This window comes from Canis lupus, chromosome 17, assembly GCF_011100685.1.
Source record: "Canis lupus familiaris isolate Mischka breed German Shepherd chromosome 17, alternate assembly UU_Cfam_GSD_1.0, whole genome shotgun sequence".
Lineage (NCBI taxonomy): Eukaryota > Metazoa > Chordata > Mammalia > Carnivora > Canidae > Canis > Canis lupus.
The window spans coordinates 44852285-44878636 of record NC_049238.1 but is presented as its reverse complement, the minus strand read 5'-3'; the positions used below and the strand labels follow the sequence as shown (position 1 = coordinate 44878636).

At 37.1% G+C, this 26352-nt stretch overlaps 1 protein-coding gene and 1 non-coding gene across 8 annotated transcripts in view; one reads left to right on the top strand and one right to left on the bottom strand.

The window, feature by feature from the left end:
- Nucleotides 1-26352, top strand: part of CTNNA2 (catenin alpha 2) — a 1087950-nt gene that overhangs the window by 116725 nt on the left and 944873 nt on the right. For all 7 annotated transcript variants that reach the window (XM_038561604.1, XM_038561605.1, XM_038561606.1 and 4 more), the window contains one exon: nt 21619-21725. In XM_038561604.1, coding sequence (XP_038417532.1) covers nt 21624-21725 — 102 coding nt within the window. In that variant the 5' untranslated portion in view covers nt 21619-21623. Of the gene's footprint in view, nt 1-21618; nt 21726-26352 lie in introns of those variants that run through there.
- Nucleotides 7233-7335, bottom strand: LOC119864071. Its single transcript, XR_005372857.1, has one exon. It is a non-coding gene; the product is annotated as a U6 spliceosomal RNA (small nuclear RNA).

Genomic DNA, 26352 nt, shown 5'->3' with positions numbered 1-26352 from the left:
AATGATCCACTCCTAAACTTACTCAAATTTACTTATCCTGCCTCACCCATGCCTTCTCTTGGAAGCCACTGTAAAGGCTTTGGGTCATGCTCTCCTCTCATTCTTTTTCTGCTTCCTGGTGCTTCCCATGTGGCCCTGAGATGTGTGACATGTTTCTTCCTCTTGGGAACTGTGAGTAATAAAGCTTCTTTCAAAGGCATTAGCCTCTTTATGTCATACTTCAGTCACCTTTATGAACTAAATCCCAGGCACATTTACAACGAGGAGGTACTATATATGTCTAACCATAAAGAATTAGGCAAGAAAATTCAATAAAATGGCCTACCGTGCAGCTATTTATACACAGAAGCATGTTGACTTTGAAAACTGGCTTACTATATAAAAGAAACAAACAAAACAGGTTGTTTAAAACAGTGCACATGCTAAACCCAATTTTAAAGAGAAACCTTCAACATACATGGTATGAGACACAGAAACAAATAGCCTGTTATGAAGTATACACCAAAGAGGTAAGAGTAGAATTTTAGATCATTTATCTCTCTATCTGTATTTTCTAATTCTTTCCCAATTATGGTGGATCATTTTGTATAATTCGTTTTATTTTATTTTATTTTTTTATTTTTTTTTATAGAAGTAATGTCTATTGGTGTTCAATTTACTAACATACAGAATAACACCCAGTGCCCGTCACCCATTCACTCCCACCCCCCGCCCTCCTCCCCTTCTACCACCCCTAGTTCGTTTCCCAGAGTTAGCAGTCTTTACGTTCTGTCTCCCTTTCTGATATTTCCCACACATTTCTTCTCCCTTCCCTTATTTTCCCTTTCACTATTATTTATATTCCCCAAATGAATGAGAACATATAATGTTTGTCCTTCTCCGACTGACTTACTTCACTCAGCATAATACCCTCCAGTTCCATCCACGTTGAAGCAAATGGTGGGTATTTGTCATTTCTAATAGCTGAGTAATATTCCATTGTATACATAAACCACATCTTCTTTATCCATTCATCTTTCGTTGGACACCGAGGCTCCTTCCACAGTTTGGCTATCGTGGCCATTGCTGCTAGAAACATCGGGGTGCAGGTGTCCCGGCGTTTCATTGCATTTGTATCTTTGGGGTAAATCCCCAACAGTGCAATTGCTGGGTCGTAGGGCAGGTCTATTTTTAACTGTTTGAGGAACCTCCACACAGTTTTCCAGAGTGGCATTTTGTATAATTCAAAGTCTAGTTTAAAAGTGGTGTCATTTAACAACGTTTGCCCCTTTTGGGTATTAGAGCCTTGGTTGTAGTGACATAGGAGCCACTGGTTCCAGGTACATACATATTAAGCAATGCAATGTGAGTAGGCCTTCAGCTTTTCCTAGAACCCAATTTTTTTTAAAGATTTACTTATTTCTTTGAGAGAGAGAGAGGAAGAGAGCCTGCAAAAGTGGGGAGGGAGGGGGATGGAGAGGATAGTCAGAATCTCAAGCTTACTCTCTGCTGAACACAAAGCCCAATGCACTGGCTCAATTCCACTGACTTTGAGATCTTGAGCTGAGCCAAAACCAAGGGTCAGATGCTTAACTGACTGAGCCACCTGGCACCCTACCAAAGTTTTTTTTGTGTTTAGGGGGTGGTGGTTGAGTTTGTCTCTAAACTTAGAATTAGGTGCACCTCAGTGGCTCAGTTGGTTAAGCGTGGTTAAGCCTCTGCCTTCAGCTGATATCATGATCTCAGGGTCCTGGGTTTGAGCCATGTATGAGCTCCCTGCTCAGCTGGGAGTCTGCTTCTCCCTCTGCAGGTCCCCCTGCTTGTGTTCCTCTCTCTCTCTCTCTGTCAAATAAATAAATAATCTTTAAAAAATAAACTGAGAATTATATACATTTTGTTGTACACATCAATAGAAAACAAAGTATGAATTATCTAGTATATTTAGGTAAGAGTTTCTACTTCTTCACTGAAAACTGGTTAAAACCCTTCATTGTAGGCTGTTTTTCTGGTTGTGTTCTTTTCATCTAGGTTGTAGGATCCTCTTTTGTCCCATGGCAGGTTTTGTTTGGGGTTTTTTTCTGCTGCATTTTATCAGGGCTCTGAGTTTCTCTGGTGTATTTTCTCAGCATTCTCTATCAGCATATTCATTTTGGAGGCTTGCCTTCCTTCCCATATGCTGTGCTCATAATGATGTTTGCCTTATGTGTTAACTCCTAATTTTGCTTTTATCTTTCTGTTCAACCAAATAGCTTTGTTTATCTGGGTGTGTAGTCCTGTGTGTATTCTGTCTGCCAGCTACATACTTGCTAGGATCAGTATCCTATATACCCATGAAAGGAATACTTTACACTGTTTGTGTGGGTACACTTGAACTTGGGATTGAGCCTGAAATGACCTTCCCACGGTTCAGTGTCTTAGAACCACTGCGTGTCTCCCCGAGAGTGGCACCTTATCAATATCTGCTATTATAATCAGGGGGTAACAACATAGCAAATCAATTTCATACATATAATGCAACCATTATAGATAGTAGAGGAGTTAGTGGCACTTTTTTAATTGAATATTTAGGAGAGCTTTTGGTGTTTTTGTTTTATAAATATGCAAGAAATCCTAATTCTCAAAGAACATGAGAGGATTTCGTAAACTGGAATAATAATATTTGTGACATATGAAGTTTAGAGAATCTTAATGCCTTCCTCTTACTTCCTATTTACTCTGTAAAGTGGGGGGGGGGGGAACAACCCAATTAGCTCAAACAGGAAACATTGAAATGCTATTTGGTTATTTTTTAAACGTCTGAGCTACTTCTTTTTTTTTTTTTTTTTTTTTTTTTCCTGAGCTACTTCTTATCCTCCTGGTTTTACTAAAGCAGTACATAGTCTGATTTTCCAACTAGTTGTTAGTTTTGCAGTCTCTTGATTGAAATAACAATTTTTGGTGAATTATGATTTATAGGAACTGTGGTATATGCCACTGAGTCTAGATTAGTTTTATATCCCTTGAATTGTTTTTTATGAATGCAATTTTTTGTATTTTAAAACATCTATAATTTTCATGTTTCAGCTAGCTATATAGTTAAGGTTATATATTTCTTGATTATGAAACAATTACAGTGCTTTCAGATGCATATGTTTTTCTTTCAAGTTTAGATCTCTATACTATAGTGAGGCTAATTTAGCTCCTTTCAATAAAATACTTTAAGGTCTTTTTATTAAAGCAGGAATTAGAATGATTATCATTATTTATAAAAAAAACCCTGCTTAATATAAAAGGAACTCCAAAGAAATTATAATCACTCTGTAAAATTGAAAGTAGAAAGCACTTAAAAATTCATGAGTATAAAATAAAATATGCTTCAATAAAAATTGTGTGCAGAGCCAATTTGTATTTTAGAACAGAACTTGTAATGTTCTCTTTGTATTTAAGCAATTTTCCGAACAGAAAATTCTAATTAAAAAAATAGCCCCAAAGTAATGATGAATATATTTTCTCTGATTAATCAATAAATGTCTAATGAGGGTCAATAGTGTGTTCAGTACTATACTATGCTTGATTTGCCATTCACCTATGGAAATGAATCCTTTGGACTTGTGGTAGGTGCAATGTAAAATCCAATTCACGTGGCCCAGGGTATGGCACACAGTTAAGGGTTATCATAGTGAATACGAGTAGTATTTCTCAACAGGCTCACTATTTGCATTTTGGGTGGGGGTATCCTTTGTTGTATAGAACTTGAACATTGCACAGTATTAAACCCTGGCCTGGTAGGCCTTCACAATGATCAAGACATCCCAAATGCCCTCCTGGCAAATATTTCTGAGTGTTACAGCCCCTAACTGAGATCTGCTGGTATAGAACAGGGGCTGACAAACTTTTTCTGTGAAGGCCCAGATACTAAATATTTTCAGTTTTGAGGGCTATGCAGTCTCTGTTACAACTATTCAACTCTGCTATTATAGCAGGAAAACAAGCACAGGCAATCAAAAAAAGAGTAGCTGTGTCCAGTAAAACTTTATTTACAAAAGTAGTTCATGGGCAGATTTAGCATGCAGATTATAGTTCGCAATGTAGGGGAAGTCCACGGATTTCTACACAAGTAATACTATTTGAAATTAATCAGTGGTATTTTATCAGTCAAAAATAGTTTGACTGCAAATAATATGAAATCATATCTACTGTTTCTAAAGACAGGATGGTTTCAATCTTGGTTAATTGAAGGTATTACTGTCATAAAAGACCAAAGTACCGGACAGCCTGGGTGGCTCAGCGGTTTAGCACTGCTTCAGCCCAGGGTGTGATGCTGGAGACCCTGGATCAAGTCCCACATCTGGCTCCCTGCATAGAGCCTGCTTCTCCCTCTGCCTGTTTCTCTGCCTCTCTCTCTCTCTGTGTCTCTCATGAATAAATAAATAAAATCTTAAAAAAAAAAAAAAGACCAAAGTACCTTCCTTCTTTCTACTTGTTATCCTCAGCTGTTTCATTACCTCCTCTTATTGTCACAAATGGATGCAATAATGTCACATGTTATAATAATGTATAGGGGAGAATCACATGTCTGCCTCTTCTCCAGGAAAACTTTTCCCAGAAGTCCCTGGTTGACCTGGAATTACACATAATCTCTATGGAATAATTATAATTCTAATTACTGGGCTGGAGAAAGATCCAGACCTACCACAAACTTGTGAATATGTGATATTTGAATGAATTGAGATTATGTTTAAGAGAAAGAACAGTAGGCTTTGAGGGAGTTAGTGGAGGAAGATGTCTGTGAGCCACAGTATTTTCCATATTAATTATCTTACATTTTATTTTATTTTATTTTATTTTTTTAATTTTTATTTATTTATGATAGTCACAGAGAGAGAGAGAGAGAGGCAGAGACACAGTCAGAGGGAGAAGCAGGCTCCATGCACCGGGAGCCCGATGTGGGATTCGATCCCGGGTCTCCAGGATCGCGCCCTGGGCCAAAGGCAGGCGCCAAACTGCTGCGCCACCCAGGGATCCCTATCTTACATTTTAAATGTAATTCTGTCTTCAGTGTTACTTGAGACCGTTTGTTTTCCTGTTTCCCATCTAGTCAAAGGAACATTTTGTGCATGTCTGTCTTTGATCAGAGGAGAGGAAAGAGTGTGGACCAAGGTCCATTGATAATGGGTAATTTCTCTCCAGTATTGAAGAGCCAATATAAAGCCATGGTCTCCTGTTGTGAGACCAGTAATACCAGTGTGTGAAAGATGATATTTCTATTTAGTTAACAAAGATTACTTGGTAATCCTTAAAGGACTTCTTACTTAAACAAGCTCCCCAATAATTATATATAGTTAGTATATCATCTGCTTTGTATTATAAGAACTGAAAATAATTTGTTTAAAAGCATTCACATGGAAATGTTATAATTATTTGTTTTAGTGCTAAAGGGAATACAGAAAACTGTCTGGTTCTTTCAGGCCTGTAAAGGTGCTACCCTATAAATTCAGATGAAGCAGGTGATTTGCCAAGAGAATCATTTGTATGCTGGAAAGTAAAGATATAACTAGAAACTGTTTTTTCTCACTTCGTGTGCTGTGTTGCCTGCATTACATCATGGCATTCCTGAAGCAAAGTGCCAATTTAAAGACCTTATGCTTGTCAGTAAGAGTGGCTCCAATTCAAGTTCTGAATTTTTCTTGGAACTCTTCCCGAATTTTGAGCTCTTTAAGCTGTCAGTATAGGGGTTGAACAAATACCCTTAGATGCACTTATGTTTACTTCAGTGACTTGAAGAATGGCATTGTAACATTTCATGGGTAAATTTGTTCAAGAAACCTTGTTTCATATCTCCTTCTCAACACATCAGCTGGGAATTGGTTGCCTTTTGTATGCCAATCATTTACTTAGTGTTTATTCAAAAATTATTAAATTCAAATCTCCGCCTCAGAGATCTCAACATTCTATTGTGAAAAAAAAGAATGAACAATTAAAATACAATGCGATTTACAGCATACAGGAGGGAGAAGCAAACGTGCTCTTAGAGTAAGCGTGGGTCTGAGCAGGTCAAGAAATGAAACCTGAGTTGAGTCTCAGAGGATAACAGAGTAAATCAAGTTAAGAAAACAGGGAAGGAGCTTTTTTTGCAGATGGAGTGACATGAGCAAAGGCTTAGAGGTGACAGAGAATATAGAATGTTTGGAGAATAGCTAGCAGTTCACCAAATCTATAGTTCACAAAGACTAAAGATGGATGCTGAGTAATAAGTCTTTTCTGGAGGACAATAAATATAATTGGAACTTTATCCTTAGGCAATGGGAGTCATCAGAGACTTTTCAACACAGAGTGACGTGATGTAATTTATATTTTGGAAAAAATCACTAAGGTTACAGAATAGAGGAGGGATTAGAGGGGTCGAAGAACTAATATGACAGTCAAGAGTCTGTTTCAATAACTTAAAAAAGAAATGATGAGTGCCTTGATTAAGGCAGTGGCAATAGAGGGAAAAGAAGTGGTGTTTGTGAAATACTGGAGACAATTATTTTAGACTTGAGCTTTTTGATACAGTAGGTAAGAAAAAGGAAATAAATTTTTAAAAAATGACTTCTCCATTTCTGACAGGGCTTGATAAGTAGTGGTTCTACTCACTGAGGTAGGACTATAGGAGTTGGACCAATTTGGGGTTGGGGGGGGAGGATGAATTCACTTTGAAGCACTTGGAAACCTAGTAAATGATTGCATATAGGAAGCTGGAGCTCAAGCAGGAATCCTGAGCTAGAAAAATAGATTTGGGAGTTTTCAGCATCATGTAAGCCACTGACACAAATGAGGCCACTTAGAGACTGTGTATAGAAAAAGAAGAAATGAAGAGCAAGATGCCAAGAGGGTAGAGGAAGACCAGGGGGAGTGGTCCTTGAAGTCAAGGAAGAACAGTAATAATTAATTAACAATTAAATATGCTGAGCGACCCAATAAGGTAAGAACTGAAAAGGGATCACTGGATATTTTAAGGTTATACATTTATTTTTATTTAGATAAGAAATGTCTAATCATTATGTAAGTTGAAATATATATATACACACATATATATATTATGAAAGCATATATATATACACATACATATATATGTGTATTTATATAATGTATAATTTAAGAATTGCCCTAAATCCCATTGCCCAGCATAACTACTGCTAAAATTTTGATGTATAGCTTTCCAGACTTTTTCTATATGCAAATATTCTCTATATCCAGATATGTCTATATATAACAAAATGAGTTCTTACTATAAAAATATGAAGCACTGCATGAATTTGCTTATCATTCTTGCCCAGAGACCATGATAATCTTTTCCACATCTTTCCAATTTTAGTATATAAGCTGGAGAAGCACATGGTGTCCATTGAATTAAGCAACTAGAAGATCATTTGTAACTTTGCAAGGCTAATTTCAGTGGAATGGTGAGGGCAGTAGCCAGATTGTTGTGGGATGGGGAATGGGTAGGTAGTGAGAAAATGGAAAAAAGCATCATAGACCACCCTTTCCAGAAACCAGGCTGTAAGGGGACAGGAAGTATAGAATGTCAAGAGAGAAAGATGGTAGAGAGGGGTTTTTTTGTTTGTTTGATTTCTGGTTCGAGGAGATTTTGTTCTTGAATTTTGCTTGGTTAAGACTTTTCACTGACTTGAAGGAACCAGAAAAGGGGAAAGAATTGAGGATATAAAGGAGAGATTGTGATTTATGAAGTGAAGCCTTAGGAGGCAGGAAAAGATGAGATGTAGGAAAGAAAAAACAAGCCCCATCTTTAATAAGGCAATTGGGAAGGACGTTAGAGTGGAGAAAGATCTTGAATAGCTTGCAGATGGTTACTTGAAGTGATTCTGGTCATCTTAGAATGAAATGGCTTATCCTTACATGTATTCAGTTATTTTCTGAAGACTTTTAGAACATTCATGAACAAAGAACTGCTATTTTGGATCAGATCCATCATCTAAGAGTGGTGCCAAGAGATGCATGTTAGAAAGGTCTAATTTTCTCTGACAAAATGAAAAGTCAGGAATATTCTCCAAGTGTTTTAGTTACCTTATATAATATATTTGGAATTTATTATCCATGTATTTCTTTTTTTAATAAATTTATTTTTTATTGGTGTTCAATTTGTCAACATACAGAATAACACTCAGTGCTCATCCCTTCAAGTGCCCACCTCAGTGCCCACCACCCAGTCACCCCCACCCCCCGCCCACCTCCCCTTCCACCATCCCTAGTTCGTTTCCCAGAGTTAGGAGTCTTTCATGTTCTGTCTCCCTTTCTGATATTTCCCACTCATTTTTTCTCCTTTCCCCTTTATTCCCTTTCACTATTTTTTATATTCTCCAAATGAATGAGACCATATAATGTTTGTCCTTCTCCGATTGACTTATTTCACTCAACATAATACCCTCCAGTTCCATCCACATCAAAGCAAATGGTGGGTATTTGTCGTTTCTAATGGCTGAGTAATATTCCATTGTATACATAAACCACATCTTCTTTATCCATTCATCTTTCGATGGACACTGAGGCTCCTTCCACAGTTTGGCTGTTGTGGACATTGCTGCTATAAACATCGGGGTGCAGGTGTCCCGGCGTTTCATTGCATCTGTATTTTTGGGGTAAATCCCCAGCCATGCAATTACTGGGTCGTAGGGCAGATCTATTTTTAACTCTTTGAGGAACCTCCACACAGTTTTCTAGAGTGGCTGCACCAGTTCACATTCCCACCTATTATCCATATATTTCTGTGAAACTACACGAAGCCATATATTTTAACTTGTCTGCCCTCTGAGACTTAATTACGTACAAAGTGAAGTATTTAAATTAGGAAAGTTGAATTGCATATTAGGAAAATAAAACACAGATTTGGAACAAATCTTGGTTAAATTCTATTAACCTTGGCAAAATGACTGAACATTTTGTGGTTTTAGTTCCCTTATCTGTAAAATGGGGATGTGATCATATTGACCTAACCGAAATAAGAAGATAGCATAAAGTGGTGCATGTGAGGTACCTGAATAACAACTGCTCAGAGTAGGTGCTCAGCATGTACTGGTGACCTCACACATTGCTCTCTTGCACACATCTTGGCTCTCCCAGTGATCAAGGGCTCCCATTCAGTCTGGCACTAGGATTTGATGATAGGAACATAAAACTATAAGTAATGATAATAAACTTTGGCCAGTGGCCAGGAATTTTCAATGAAATCTTTGTTGAAGTGAAATTATGAACTAAGTGGGAGGAATTACTACTTTGAAATGTACAGACAACAGAAACTCACATGCATTTCCTAAATGCCATTGGACATTTTATTTTTGTATTTACAAAAGCATATCACCTGAAGTAATTTTTGGCTCATAAGTACATAGTTATGCTTGTGACCAGAAGGAAATCTTTACTGTATGTGTTTTTCACATATGATTTTCTTTATCAATAGGTATGACATGGTGATTTATCAGGGGGCATCTGTGCTGAGTAACATAGGTGCACAGATATCAATCCTTGTTATAAAATAATTCTAAGCAAATATAATGGCTATATGTGTTATGACTTTTCAAGACTGACAGTTCAGTAGAAAGGGACAAGGATAACAATGCAGAGGAATTACCTCGCATTTACTGTAGTTCCCACCAGATGCACATCAGTATCCATATACATTAGACCTGGTGAATAAGCCACTTTCAGGAGGTAGGGATAGAAAGCTTCAGTCATTTCTCTCTGAGTTTCTGCAACTTAACTCCTTATTAATTCAGCACACGTGCAGATTTAACTTTGACTTTCAAAATAAAATATAGTAACTCACTAGAGCTTTAAAAAATACATGTCCATAGGTACTAATTAAGTATTCTTATAATCACTTAACAATTTAAAATGTCTCTTACCTAAATATCTGCATTTATTTTTTTAATATTGTATCTTAATATTATGATTACTTTGTTCTCTTGACTCTGTCCTTGAGTTGCTGGAATGCTTTTTCATAATCTGGCTCATTTTTGTTTTGAGCACTTTTCTAGCAGCAAATTAGAAGGATATTGATTATTTCCCCATTTTTTCTGTTGCACTAACTACTCAATATGAATGGTTTCTGTTTTTACAATCTGATGAGGCCGAGCAATTCTCACCTCACCAATGAGCATTAAGCAAGCTTGAAACACCTTGATGTTTCCCATAGCACTTGTCTGGGCCTTGTATGCTTTGGATGCTTAGTACATATGCACTGAGTGAATGGATGGATGATCAAAGATTGAAGGAAGGAGGAACTAGAGCATGTGGAATTTGACTTCTTTCCTAGAATACTGAAGGCATTCTGAGGGAGGAGAAAACACTTTTTGTTTAGTTTTTCAGGTAAGTGGCATCTAAAGCAATGTGTTCTCAGTTGAAAAACCCTGCATAAGAGCATTAGTATTGTATTTTACCTATAGTTATCTTTTGTGTGTACGATTGTGAAGTTGGCAAAGAATCAAGTCCATGAATCCTCTTAACATTTTTACTAAATACCCAACACTGTGCTAATCATTGTGAAAGGGTCAGAGTTCCCGTTCCTGAGTATATTAGAGAGGACAAAACTTATATAAAGCAAATAGAGAACAACACAAGGTAATTCATGTTCATGCAATGAACCGCCGGGACACCTGCACCCCGATGTTTCTAGCAGCAATGTCCACAACAGCCAAACTGTGGAAGGAGCCTCGGTGTCCATCGAAAGATGAATGGATAAAGAAGATGTGGTTTATGTATACAATGGAATATTACTCAGCCATTAGAAATGAAAAATACCCACCATTTGCTTCAACGTGGATGGAACTGGAGGGTATTATGCTGAGTGAAGTAAGTCAATCGGAGAAGGACAAACACTACATGTTCTCATTCATTTGGGGAATATAAATAATAGTGAAAGGGAATATAAGGGGAGGGAGAAGAAATGTGTGGGAAATATCAGAAAGGGAGACAGAACATAAAGACTCCTAACTCTGGGAAATGAACTAGGGGTGGTGGAAGGGGAGGAGGGCGGGGGATGGGGGTGAATGGGTGACAGGCACTGAGGGGGGCACTTGACGGGATGAGCACTGGGTGTTATTCTGTATGTTGGCAAATTGAACACCAATAAAAAATAAATTTATTATAAAAAAAATAATTCATGTTCAAACTAAATATTGTATAGTAGTCATTCTAATTAGATGGACTACAATGGAATTCAGAGAAAGGCAAAGTCATTAGAGCCTTAGGGACAAAAGGTAATTTGAGTCAGTGAAGAGAAAGAAGACTTAAAAGATACTTTGGTCCAATCTGCAGAACTTATAGAGTCCTTTGCAAAAAATTCAAGAGGAACTTGGCAGTGAGTGAAATATCAAAGCAGACCTCACTCGTTTAATGAAGGAAGCCCCAAGATTTTTCTAAACAAAAATGACACCCAGTTTTAAAACATGATAACTAAAAACTAGTGATACAGTTAAAATAATCACATGTATTTTTAAATATGTAAATTAAATGAATCCTGACTATGAATTATGTTTTCTAAACAATACCAAAATGTTGCTTGTTTTAAGTTGCTAGTAAGCACTGAGCAAAGAATATCTCTAAAACTATGTCTAAGAGATATTTTTAAATCTATTTCTAAGAAAAGGATTCACTATTGAAAAGATTAAAAAATAAAAAAATAAAAAAAAAGAAAAGATTAAAAAATAATAAAAATTTGAAAAAAGGAAAAAAGATAATTATCTGAATCTTATTTTATATGTACATATTAATCAAACATTTTTGAAGGACATAGACCTGACACCCTATTATATTCTATAGATGATAGAAAAGAAGTAAGGGGCATCTGGGTGGCACAGTCGGTTAAGTCAAACTTTTGGTTTCGGCTCAAGTCATAACCTCCGAGTCCTGGGATTCGGCTGGGACTGCTCAGGGTGGAGTCCACTTGAGATGAATTCTCCCCCTTCCTTTCCTCCCTGCCCTACTTGTGCTGTCTCTCTCAAAAAATAAATGAATTAATTAAAAAAATGAAAGAAGTAAAAAACTTGATTTGTGCCCTCATGATTTTATAACCAAGTTGGTTATGTAAAAATAATGTCCATTTCTTTCTCTCCTTTTTAAAGATTTTTGTTTATTTATTCATGAGAGACAGAGAGAGGTGGAGACATAGGCAAGGGAAAAGCAAGCTCCCTGGAAAACCATGATCCTGCCCTGAGCCGAATGCAGACGCTCAATCACTGAGCCACCCAGGCGTCCCAACTCCGGTCCATTTCTTAATAATGAGCCACTTTAAAAATATAATAATAAGCTCCTCTGTTACTGACTATAAACCCAGTAGCAGTTTAAGGGTTTGAGAAAAGATGATATGGGAAGATGTCAATATTTGAATGTGGGTTGATGAGAAAGAGGGTGTTCCAAGGTGGGGGCTTTGGAAAGTGGCATGATCCATGGGTTATAATGTGGTCCAAACCTGATGGAAACAGATTTTTCATAAAGAAATAAGATCCAATAGACTGGTCAGAAAGTGGAGTGCCAAGCCATGCTGCAAAGAGGACTTAACAATATTTTGGGGAAAAGAATTAAGCAATCATTTTGGTCTTTTAGAAAAGAAATGAATCAGAAGATCGGTTTGGGCTGAATTATATTAGAGAGTGAGGATAAAAAGAGCAGTTTGGTGGCTATTTTCCTGTAATCTGAATATGAAATGTGAGATTCCGGTGAAGATAAGAGTTATATAACCATTGCATATGGAATTCTAATTAATAGAAGGCTAGAAAGACATAGAATAAATTAACTGCCAGAGAAGCTGTGTTCCTATTAAATAATTTGAAGTCACTTTTAGACTATATAAAGATACTTCCTCAAAATATCTTATCTAAAATATTAATAGTCTTACTTTCAGTGTTTGGAATCTACTTCCCGAATCTGATTTGCAGTGTTGCTGGATGATAACAGATAGGTAGAAAAATATTTCCCTTTGGTCAAGTATATTTTGTTTAGAAAAACTTGGGTCCTTGTTGGGACTTTGGAAATCTAACAGAGCATACAGAGTAAGCACTGCCTACCTGCATATCACATATTTTTACACCCAAATGGGAAACAAGCCATAATTTAGAAGTAGATTGAGTTTCTTTATGCTACAAAATGAATTTAAATGATGAGACTATGAATGCAGTGAAAACAAGGAAATGAATTTGACAGATACTAGTTTTCATTTTGAATTTCAAAGTACTGACTTTCTATTAGCATACTCCAGGAGTAGTGAATTTCTATTAAGTTGGCACTTAGTTTTAAATTTTATGAGCATGCTATTGTATGTATAAAAACCCATTTCAGTAAGATATGGACATGGTTATTTCTTTTTTAATCAGTGTGCTCTAGGCTACATATTATTAGTCTAAACTTGTCATCCTGAAAGTCTTGAGGCTGTGGAGCTTTCTTCATATATTCCTTTTTGGTGAAGTTTTTTTTTTTTTTTTTTTTTTTATTTGAGTAGAAGAAATAACAGGCTCTGAAGAGAATATAATAGTATTTTCAAAAAATATTAAGGTATCTTTTAGTAGGCATTTATGCTTAGACATGAAGTGTTATTACATCCTTTTGAAATCATTAGAATGATATTTTTGTTCAGTAGCATTTTGTTTGTTAAATGTTTTGTTAAGAAGTATGGACTTACCATAAATAAAGGTCTTGAAGATATTGAAATACTGAAGCATAATGTTAAACTTCGCTCTAACAGTAGCAGAGCTAACTGCCCCACCCCCAAGATAACTGCAAATAGCAAGATCAGTTGGAAATTATACATCTCTTCAATTTTGAATAAAAATGATGATAGATCCTATAATTGCAACTGTGACTTGCATCTTGGGTCATCTCTCAGTTCATGGAGCCAGGACTTCGAATGGCTATTATGTAAAGGACTGTGGTGGTCAATATGCTGTCTCTTTGTAGTCAAAGTGAGAGGAAATGAGCTCAAACTGAGCAAAGTTAATGGAGGAAAAAATAAAAAGCAAGACTTTACCATAATTAAGCCACTAGGCCAGGCCGTTTCTACAAGGATACCACAGGAGGAGTGCCCAATACCACTCTCACCCACCTTCATTTGAGCCTGGTTCTATTGCAGCAGAGTATATTTTGCTGGGAATTATTGTGACTTCTACTTTGTAGAGATATTTTGAAGGGTTATCACATATCCTTCCCTGTCTTTGTCTCTTACCTTCTACTCCTGCCTGTCATATTTACATACACACATATTCTCCTCAACTCCAGAAAGGAAGCTCCTCTTACAATAGGGTACCTAGGTATGAGAGGTATCTTCATTAACAAGAGAAAATTAGAACTACTATTGTGTTTCGGATAAAATAATTGGGAGGCATTTTTAGAGTCCTCAAATAATTCAAGTTATTTAGGAAAATAACCATTTCTTTGGAAACATTTATTCTCTATTAAGCATGTATTGGTTGACCTTCATTTCTGCTTCTGGTGAACTGAGGAAGGTGACCCTCTCCTACTGTTACTTTACATTCTTCACAGTGATCACTACAATGGCAGTGATTCTAGTAAGAGAAGGTGGCTCCCAGGAGAACCCTTGGAACTTTTCAAGAGATTGGGGGTTGGTTCATGTGTGGTTTGAAAAAACCATGTATGATTTAAACATGATGCTCTACTTTCCTGTTGAGAATCATTTCAAGGCCTTGAATCCCCTAAAAGTGTAAATATCTTTTAGAAAGGTATAATAACCACAACAATTAGAGTGGTAATTGTAATAATAACAGAGGTGATATTATTACAGGTCCTAGAGTCGACATGGAGATGTCCCATGTGTTCCTGATCACTATGCCCCTGCTGACATGCATGGTTCTGGTCTGTTTACAACAGTGGTTCTCAGAGTGTGATTTCTGGATCAGTAGCATCAGTCTCATCTGGAAATTTGTTACAACTTGTTAAGAAAATGCCCCCCAAGAATGCAAATTCTCAATCCCACTACACACCTAATGAATCTCAAACTGTTTGGTCCTGGCAGTTTGTGTATGAACATACCCTCGAGGTGATTGTGAGCACACACAAATCTGAGAACCACCTATTGCTGCCGTAAAAACTTAGCACAAACATAGCTGCTGAAAACAATACAAATTTATTGTCTCATAGTCTCCGAAGGCCAGAAGCCCAAGCGAACTTGACTGGGTTCTGTGCTTAGCATCTCATAAGACTGAAACCAAGATGTTGAAGGGCTGTGTTCCCTGCTGGAGGTCCTTGAGAAGAAGCAACTTCAAATTTTACTGAGAGTTTTGGCCAAATTTAATATCTGGTGGCTGTAGTACTGAGACCACATTTCTTTGCTGCCTTTCAGCCACAAGCCACTCTTAGCTCCTAGCTCTCAAAATCTACCTGTATTCCTCTTTCTGCTTTCCTATGGCCGCCTCTAGCAACAGTGGGTTGAGTTCTTCTGCAATCCTCTTCCACTCTGCCTGACATCCTTTTGCCCTTCCCCATCCTCTTCTGCACCACCTGCTTCACCTATATTCTTGTTTGCTACATCTCTGTGACTTCTGTTATATCTCTTTTCTTTTAGCACTCAGCTTTACATCGGGTCCAATTAAATAATACAGGATCATCTCCTTATTTTAAAATCTAGTGACTAGAGACCTTAATTATATCAGCAAAGTCCCCTTTACCATGTAATGTAACCTATTTACAAGTTGAACACAAGGGGACCAAGGTCAAGGAGGTCAAAGGTTTACTGGATGTGACTCATCACAGGATCTTCTTCTTGGCTTTCCAGGGTGTTATGTTGCTCACTAGCTGGGCCAGCCTCATTGCGTACATCCTATTCTTGCCTCAAGGGACCAAAGGTATCTGGGGGAAACAGAACTTCAGGACCTGCTTTGTCTCACCAGAAAGTGCAGCCACACATGTATCAGGACACCTGCCTTATGTGTCTCCCTTTTTTATATATTTCTTTTCATCCCTCCTCTTCCCCTCCTACCCTTGTTCTCTAGAGAGGCTGGCTCCTGGTTTTTCCATTTCTGTCCATATCTCCATCTTCCTCCCTAGTTCAGAAGGCCTATAGTGGTGCTGGCATTAAACTTATTCTAGGAATTCTTCTTTAGAAACAATAAGACATAGTGGTTGTAAGCACAGATGCTAAAGCAAGGCAGGTTAGGTACAAATTTTGTGACCTTGGGCAAGTTTCTTAACCATCTCATACCTCATTTTCCCTATGTATAAATGGGTGATAATGAAAATGTGAGGTCATTAGACAGTATTGTTATTGCTCATGAAAGTAAAGTATGATTCAGTATTTCTAGGCTTGATTCTTGAAATGTTGAAGAAATTTAGAAATTTTCTCCTTTTCATATCTTTTACTTTATTTTTTTAAAAATATGTTTTACATTACTAACAAAACTTTGTTTTTAACCATCTTGCCCTATAGGATCTCCATGGGTCCCTACCCCAATGGACATGTTGAATTGGACATTCACACATACAACATACAAAGAAGTAAAACTAACACTTTTTGCATATGTGATTATTTCATTGATTTTTCAGAACAAATTCATGAATTATGTGAGAGTGTTACCATACTTATTTTATAGCAAGGAAACTGAAACTTAGGTTAAGTAATTGACTCAGTTTCATATGTGTGGAATAGGTGAATAAACTCCACTAATCATTATTAACTTCTGAATTTTCCTGTCAACCAAAGCTAGCCTGTCATCTAATAAAGCTTTACAGAGTCTGTTGGCAGTAGTGCTTACTGTTGGTGAAGAGAGATTTGTAAAGAGAATCTGAGGCTGGAGCCCTATAGAGGGAAGGCAGGTTTGGGTGGCCTGCTGAGCAACTGGAAAGCATCCCGGACCATTGCTTTGCAAAAGAACAGTAAAAGGAATGGTGAAAACTTGGAAGGGTGAGGCAAAGAGTTAAAAAGATATTTCCCAGGAACACCTGGAAAGAGTGTTCTGCAGTGAATTATATACTCCATTAACATATATATCATATGAAGGCATTCTCTGGAATAGGCTACCTTGAGGAATTTTCTTTCTATCAGGACACAGTCCAAAGAAACACGGCATTTGACCCTTGGCTGTTAAGTGACCTGGTTTTACTCTAATTTTTCTTTTTGTTAGGTTTTGATTTTTGTGTTGTGAGTGACAAATGGTTGCTAGCATCTTGGCCCAAGCTGCTTCTTTACCCCTGTGGAGAGAGTCTGATATTACCTAAGATACTACCCTACAGACCATGTTAACACCTTTCATGGATAGGCAATTTGATATTTTCATACTTTTCAAGAAGAAAATCTTCTCAGAGATTAAATAAATTGCTAAGAGCTTGTTCTTGGGCTTATAAAATCATAATATATAGAAGAAGACAACTATGCTATCTTTCATTACAGTGTCTGTTTTTTATTCTTTGACCGTGTCCAGTCACTTTTCTAAGTCTCCTTACCAAAAGCAAGTAAAATGAATGTTTTTTTTTTTTTCCTTTCAGTTTAAAGCATTGAAAAATGTGTTTGCTTCACAGAGAATCACTTGTGGGCAAAACAGACTACATTAATTGTACAGATATGTAGTATGGATTTGAGGCAGTGTGTCATTATATCCTTGGAAAGATGAAAATCAGGTGTGTGTGATTTGTTTTCTTGCCTTCTCTTTTGAGTCAATTTGGTTGTTCCACTCAGAGGAGTGTCAATCTCAAATTTTTTTTAATTAATGAGTGCTTTCCCTATTCCTCCTAGAGATTAAAAAATTGCCCAAAGAATATACTTAAAATTTGGAGAATAATAACTAGTATTTCCAGAAATGTTTTCTATCTACTAAGTGATTTAATCCTCACAACTCTATAAAACACTTATGCTGGTTTTTCATTTGAGGAAACTGAGGCTCAGTAAGTATAGGTAATTTGGACAACCTCACAGTGTTGATTAATTATAGGACTTCAATTCAAACAAAAGTGTATTTCCTACCATTCTGTTAGCTGTTGTTGAATAACAGTTAATGGCAAAATCTCAGTGATATACACTAGCAAGTGTTTAATTCTTGATCCTGTTTCTGAGGTTTGATTGGGAGCTGGCTGACCAGCATTGGCTCAGCTGGTTTTGGCTCCAGCTGCACCTTGGATTCAGGTTTGCTCCATATGTCTTTCTTCCTTTTTGGACTAGTGGGCTATATCTGACGCTCATCATGTACAGGAGGCAGTAGCAAAAGAGGAAAATCTAACCACACAAGCATATTTCAAAAATCTATTCAGATTGTATTTCATAACATTCCACTGCCTAAAGCCCAGTGTCCATGAAATGGGGGAAATAGTCTCTTTCATGGAGGTGAGGGATAGAAGGAGGAGTGACTATTTACTGAACAATCATTTGATCTACCTTCAAAGCCTATGTCTCCTTTGCCCTTCTGAATGTATACATATTGAAAGCATAGGTGGGATGACACTCTCAGTTGGGCAATAGCCATCTTCTGTATGTTTGTCATGGGGGTCACACATGTCATTTCTACTGACTGCAGTTGCTCCATCCTGTGCTCTAGAGGATATTTGACTATGTTTCTCTTCTTTGACACCCTCTGTCATTACTAGCACTGAAAGGGAAGATCATCAATAGTTGAATCTAGAAGACTAGATTATGACATTAACCTAAAATAGAACCATTTTTTTCTGGTTTATGCAATTTCAATCATCTAAGGAATTTGATGGGGGAAATGTTTCTAATACAAGTTCTAGTACATTTGGTAGAAAGTAATCAAGTGTATGCCCCAAATAGCAGGACAGAAACTCTTCTTCTAGCAGCAACCGATTGCTAGAAGGATTACACTAGCCCAGGGGGTGCAGCCAAAGGAGCTTTTCACCTTCCTTTACCTCAGGCTTAATTGCTAGCTGGAAGCTAGGATGCTCCTCAGAGGCAGTGCGATGGGAGTCTTACATGTCAACATCCTGGGTTATGAGGTAGAAATTTTGCAGTACTCATTCCTCATGCATGGTCCTTCATAGTTTGGATATTAAACCAAATTTTGAAACTATTATAGAGTAGAGGCAGAATTCCTAGCTTTGGTCCAAACCATATCAAAAGCTTAATGGCTGGAAAAAGGCCACTGAAAGTTTCTATGATTAGGTTTTCCTCTTTAAGAAATTAGTACCATATAACTCTTCCCTGCCTTTTGCTTTTGAATCTTACCTGTGTCACAAGAATTGGCTGAAAAGATTAATCCCTAAAGGAATAAATTAAGTCAAGCGTTTTGCCCAGCAACTCTTATCCTTTCATGTTTAGATTTATAAGGGCTCTGCAACCTTCAGGACTCTTTTTTTAAAGATTTATTGTTTATTTATTTATGGTAGACATATATATATAGAGAGAGAGGCAGAGACACAGGCAGAGGGATAAGCAGGCTCCATGCCGGGAGCCTGACGCGGGACCCATCCCGGGACTCCAGGATCGTGCCCTGGGCCAAAGGCAGGCGCGAAACCACTGAGCCACCCAGGGATCCCCAACCTTCAGGACTCTTAAGTCTGCTTCTTGGCTTACAGATGGCTTGAAGTCTTTGTTCATTGTTTCCCATTTCTGCCTGGTGCATGCTGGTATCTCTGATGTGACTATCTTAGCATTTTTGTTTCTCAACTCAGCATATTTCGAGTGTCATCTCTTTATGGTTTTGCACTGGAATATCCATAAGAGATTTTATGTGCTTTCCTTGGTCCCCCAGCTTATATGCATGAACAATTCATGTAACAATGGCAATTCACTACACAGTCTCACCTAGTACCTTTCACTATTGTGTTAAAATGACCTCAGTAGGAATGTCTGGGTGGTTAAGCAGTTAAGCATCTCTTTGGCTCAGGGTATGATCCCGGGGTCTGGGGATTGAGTCCCACATCAGGCTCCCTGTGAGGAGCCCACTTCCCCCTCTGCTTGCATCTCTGCCTCTCTCTCTGTGTCTCTCATGAATAAATTTTAAAATCTTGAAAAAAGATTGTTAAGATTAAATTACCTCACTACTGGTTATCCAGCTTCTCTACAGGACTTCCTATACATCATCATTTATTTTGCTACTCATTATTCCACCAGAGCTTTAAAAAGGCTTCCAGTGAACTTCCTCAGAAATTTACAATAACTGTGTCATAGGTTCTGGACCAAGATCACTTAGGTAGATCTGGCCTCAGTCGAGACAGTGATATCGTGTGCATTCAGAAAGCATCTGGCATTTTCATCCTTTCACAGCACAAGAAGGTGTGCTGCCCCGCAGCAGAATTCCGTGCATGTCAGAGCTATCATTTGGCAGTTGGTAGTGTGAATGGGAAATGTGTAAAGTGTTTTTAGGTTTTTGGAGGACAGGCAGCTTATCTGTGCCAACTATTGTTGTGAAGGAACACAAATCTAAATCTGTCTATATGGTTGGATCGCTGCACTTGGTTTATTTAAAACATGGCATTTGGAGAGAGGTAAAATACCAGCACAGTGTGTCTTCGCCTTTTTTTTTTTCTTCCAAAGCAAATTTGTTTGGTCTATTTGCTGTCGCAGTGCAATAAAGAGGCATGTGCCTATTGTGACAGACCTTCTTTGTACTGTTAATTTTAATAGAAATAATCATCTACATTGATTTATAAGGATGGAATAAAGTGGGGACATTGATTCAAAAGAAGAGAACAGCTGTGAACAGTTTGATTTATAATGGTATTAAAGCAAATGATTAAGGTTTAGTTTGTACATTCTAAGGTTGCTTGTCCAGTGGTTAGTTGTCGAAATATATTCAGCAAAGAGAAGTCAATTTCTCACTGTGAAACACACCCCAGATAGAATGTATAATTTATTCTGTTGAGGCCAAGGCCATATTTCGTGCTTGATATGTGGGAAGCTGCTACCCACACATCAGTGGTTCTTAGGTAGGAGAGGATTGCTTTAGAATGAAATAAATAACCTTATCAGACACTAATTTTATGGGACAAGAATGTAAATGCAGTGAGTAATCCGAGAGAATGTAAATAGCAGCAAGCTAATTTTCAGAACCATTGCCACTCAGTTTGCAAAATGGCCTTCTTATTTAAAAGAATGAACCCACTGCCACAGGAAGCATAATATCTATAATGGTCAGTTATGATGTGAAGAAAATAAAGTAGCCTTTTTTTTTTTTTTATGATGCAAATCCTTCATATGGTGATCATGGTGGATCTACTGTGCTTCCTGAAAATCTTTGTGGATCTCACAGACTGACTTTGGTGTTCTTTCTCAGTTTCTCCATAGCCCTCTGCATTCCTTGATCACAACTTGGGTCATACTAAGGCATAATGATTGCCTACTTGGCTCTCTCTATCTTGAAACTGTAAACTACTTGGGGTCAAGGACCAACTCTTTCCCAATACTTAGCAGATGGATATATGTATTAAATACTGAGTGAGTAAAAGAATTCCATGCTAGTTAAGTCCCAAGAGTTTCTCTAACATATATATATACAGGTGCCCTAAGGAGCTCCCAGTTCTTATCTGATTCCAACATCACTGCCTCACAAGAGTTCTGGGTCTGATTTTCCCATCTTTAATTTGATGACTTTCAACAAGATACATAATCTTCAAGTATGTTCTAAGTTTGGGTGATTTATTCATTTTGAACCCCCAAGGTAACCGATTATTTCAGTCATCCTTATTTCTTACCAGTAATGTGTGTTTCTGTAGGGAGCATGACTTCGGCAACTTCACCTATCATTTTAAAATGGGACCCCAAAAGCTTGGAAATCCGGACACTAACAGTGGAGAGACTTTTGGAGCCACTTGTTACACAGGTAAGGGATGATTTGAAACATTCTGTTACTTGTATATGTTTTTACTGTGATTATATGACTCTTCATAAAACTTAGAAATCTCAAATAGAGTGAATAATACACTATGCCATGGTACTAATTACTGAAGCTATGCTACTGCCTACACTATGGATAGTTTTATTGCCCAATAACATTTGAAGTTCTTTTTTAAAAAAAAATATCATATGATTTTTGAAATTAGGTTGATGAGATAATTAAAGAGGGGACCTTGGTGAAGGGGGCTCTCATTGGTAGTAATGAATTCAAAGTCTAAATGAACCATTCCTAGCTCATTTTCAGATGCTAATGCACAGTTGGGAAGAACTGTATTGACTATTTAAGAGCAAAGTATATTACTTTGGAGAATGGAGAATTTATCATGTTGGAAAAATGATCCATTTTTTTTTGGTGTCACGGTTGCCACATCTCCACAGATGACGGCCAATAGAAAAAAGTTCTCAGAATTTAAGTTTTAAAAGTTAATTTTTAATATCTTATGAAGCGTATTCTTTGCTATATTAAACTCAGAAATCCATGGAATGTGAAAATTCAAGATTTTCGTGGTATATTTTTAGGGAAATATTATGCCAAATTAATGAGATGTTTCTTTTTTTTTAAATTTATTTTTTATTGTTCAATTTACTAACATAATGAGATGTTTCTTATACTGGTTTTCCATAGCAACTATAACAAATTACCACACACTTAGTATCTTAAAGCATCACAAAGTTATTATCTTATGGTTCCAGATCTCAGAAATCCTAAAGTCAAGATGTTGGTGGAGGTACATTCCATGTGGGGGCTCTGGCAGAAAGTCCATGTCTTGTCTTTTGCATCTTCTGAAGTCCACTTGCCTTTTTTGACTCCTTCCTCCATATTCAAAACCAGCAATGTAGCATCTTAAAATCTCTCTCTGACTCTGACCTCTGCTTCTGTCGTCACATCTCCTCATACCTCCCTTTTATAAGGACCTTATGATTATATTGGGCTCACTGAAATACCCAAGAATAATCTCATCTCAAGATGCTTAACAAAATCACAGCCTTTAAGATAACATATTCACAGTTCCCAGGGATTAGAACATGAACATCTTTGGGGGTCATTATTCAGCTTAGCATAGTCTGCCTTCCACCCCTCCCTCACCATATTCACATCCTTCCCACATGAAAAGTACATTCACCACATTCCTAGATTCCCCAACATCTCAACCTATTATAGAATCTCTTCAAATCCAAAATATCATCAAAATTTCATCAGCTTAAATATTCCAAAACTTATCAACCTAAGTAGGTGTGGGTAAGGTTCTGGCTATAATCCATTCTTGAACAAAATTCCTTTCCATCTGTTACCTGTGAAAGTAGAAAACAAAATATATCCTCCCAAAATGCATTGGTGTCACAGGCATAGGAAAATAGGCACAGATATTCCCATTGAAGAAGGAAAAAATGTAAGGGAAAAAAAAGATTATCAACCTCAAGCAATTTAGAAATCCAGCTGGGTAAATTCCCTTGGATTGGAAAGCTTGGGAACAACTGACGGTATTCCTACTAATATAACATTCTTCTTAAAAAAAAAGATTGTATTTACTTATTTATTTGAGAGAGAGACAATGAGAGAGACAGAGGTAGTGAGAGAGAGAGCTCAAGTGGGAAGGAAAGAGAGAAGCAGGGCTCCATCCCAGGACGCTGGGATCATGACCTGAGCCAAAGGCAGTTGCTTAACTGACTGAGCCACCCAGGTGCCTCTGATGTAACATTCTTAAGAATATTTGTTATTCTATCCTATATGTCTTTGGGATTCACTCTATTAGAAAAGAGGGTACTCACAGAACTTTCCCAGATAATCCCATCTCCATTTTTGGCCTCTGCTGAAATGGTCAAAGCTATCTATGAATCACATGACTAATCTCTTCAAAGAAGTACTCTGTATGACTGAATACAAGCCAAAAGTTATCCAGACAAACAATTGACTTTCTTTCGAGACCATGCTTTCCCCAGAGTGCGTTTTCTAATTTTAGTGCCTTTTGCAATTTATATAGGCTGAGAGTTTTCCAAATCATCAAATCCTGGTTTCTTTTAGCTTAACAGTTCTTCTCTCAACTTATTTCTTTCTCCTCACATTTTACTATACGCAGGAAGAAGAAATCAGGGCTTACCTTCAACACTGTGCTTGGAAAACTCCTCAACTAAATATCAAAGTTTATCATGTACAGTTCTGATTTCCATATAATTGTAAGACACAAAATTCATCTAAGCTTTCTGTCAGTCTTTCTTCCATTTCCCAGGAACATATTCTTCCTTTTTTTCCCCAAGCCCTCACTAGCATCTCCTTTAATACTTGTGTTTCTACAGTCTTTTTATAATGATTTAGATCCTCTCAGGTACCAGAGGCTTTCTCTACCATGCTCCTCACTTCTTCTGAGTCCTTGCCAGTAAGGCCTTTATATCCCTGTTTTTACTAACAGCCTGTTCAAGGCAATCTTGTCTTTTTCTACTAAAATTCTTTAAGTTTTTCTAATATCTGTCTATTACCAATTCCAAAGCCACTTCCACATTTTTAGGTTTTTGTTATAGCAGCATCCTACTCCCCAGGGACTAACATCTGTATGTTTCCAGTTGCCATTATAACAAAATACCACAACCTTATAGCTTAAAACGACACAAATTTATTATTCTATAGTTTCAGAGGTCAGAACTCCTAAAGTAAAGGTGTTGGTAGGGCTGTGAACCTTAAGGAGGGCATTCCTGTCATTTTTCAGAATCTGATGTACACCTTCATTTCTTGGTTGTGGTACTCTCATCTTTCTTAAAAGCCACCAGCATACCACCTTCAAATCCCTCTCTGACTTTAACTTTTACCATCACACCTTCTCCTCTGACTTTAACTCTCCTGCCTCTTTTTTTTTTTTTTTTAAGATTTTATTTATTTATTCATGAGAGACACAGAGAGAGAGAGAGGCAGAGACACAGGCAGAGGGAGAAGCAGGCTCCATGCAGGGAGCCCAATGTGGGACTCCATCCCCGGTCTCCAGGATCACACCCTGGACTGAAAAGTGGCGCTAAAGCGCTGAGCCACCCGGGCTGCCCTCCTGCCTCTCTCTTATGAGGACTCTTTATGATGACATTGGAGCCACCCAGATATTATAAAATAATCTCTCCATCTTGAGATCTTTAAACTAATCACACCTGCGAAGTCCCTTTGTTATTTAAGACAACACATTCACATGTTTTTGGACTTAGGAAATGAATATATTTGTATGTAATTGTTGAAAAATTTCATTAGATTTATGCACATTTTTTCAGTTGGTTGTGATTCTTTCAGTTGGTTGTGATTCTTGTTAGCTCTATGGAAATTTCCTCAAGAAATAGTTAATACTGTTAGGCTCTTAGATATGGGAGTATGTTGGCTACTCAGATTATAGTCTGTAGACTAACACCTATGCATGCATTGTTATTGGTCTGGAATAAGCACAGAAATTGAGAGTAAGGGCTTTTAAATTTTTATGAACATTTTACAGAATAATTTTATGTCTCTTGAATCTAATAATTTTAGGCTTGTGTTTTTTATCTTTTTAAATTTTTGAATCACTCATTTTGTTGCATTATTTTATAATGTTTTGGTTTATGAGGTATTGGAATAACAAAAGTATGCCTTTTCATTATAGATAGCTTGAGAAAGACTGGCTTAGGAGATATTTTGGAGTCAGGACAATCTGGTCTGAAATATAGTTCCTTCAGCCTAGTTAAAAGCAGACTGCATTTTCCTAGCCTCACAATTTTACCTTCATGTTATGTATCAGTATATTTAATCATTATCATACAAATTAAATGAAACACAATAATTAAAACATAATGACTGGTATAAAGTAAATGCTGATTAAATGTAGTTTCCATTTTTCTGGTTTTTAATGGCTATATATTCAGGCTTGTATTAGCCATAATCCACTACTGTAGAAGTCAAGGAGAAGGATATAAATGATCTGGCATGGGAAAACAAAATATTACACATTCACAGATTTTATTTCTTAAAATATTCACATATTTATGTTTTGCTCTTAAATCTCTGATCCAAAAAATTGCATATCTAAGATTACAATTAAAAAATATTCTTTTCCATAGCTTTCAGTCTAGTTACCTAAATTCTGTCAGATAAAGGCAATGCATTAAAAACTAAAAGGACTGTTAAATGTCCAATTCATATTTGTTCATTTAATACAGTAGAATGCTTAAAACTCTTCTTGAATTTCACACAGTGACTTAGCACTGTAATGAGTCTTAACATTCCTTTAATATCTTCTGGTATCTAAAAGGCTTATCTTTCTTTTCAGTTTTCCTACCCTGACTCAGAGAGAGATTTTTTTTTTTTAAATGTGACTTTTCAGACAAGCTTCTCTATTATCTCTCTTGATATTATGGCTCTGCTATCAAGACTAAGCATTCCCTCCCCTAGAATAAAGCCTTAATGAGAGGACTGATGTGATTGTTGACCTTTGAAGGGTATATGAATAAAAAAGGAGAGATAAGAAAATACTGGATATAAACTCCATGCTCAACATTAAAAAAAAAATAAAGGTGGAACTGAGAAAGAAAACTAAATCAAATCCCTATTT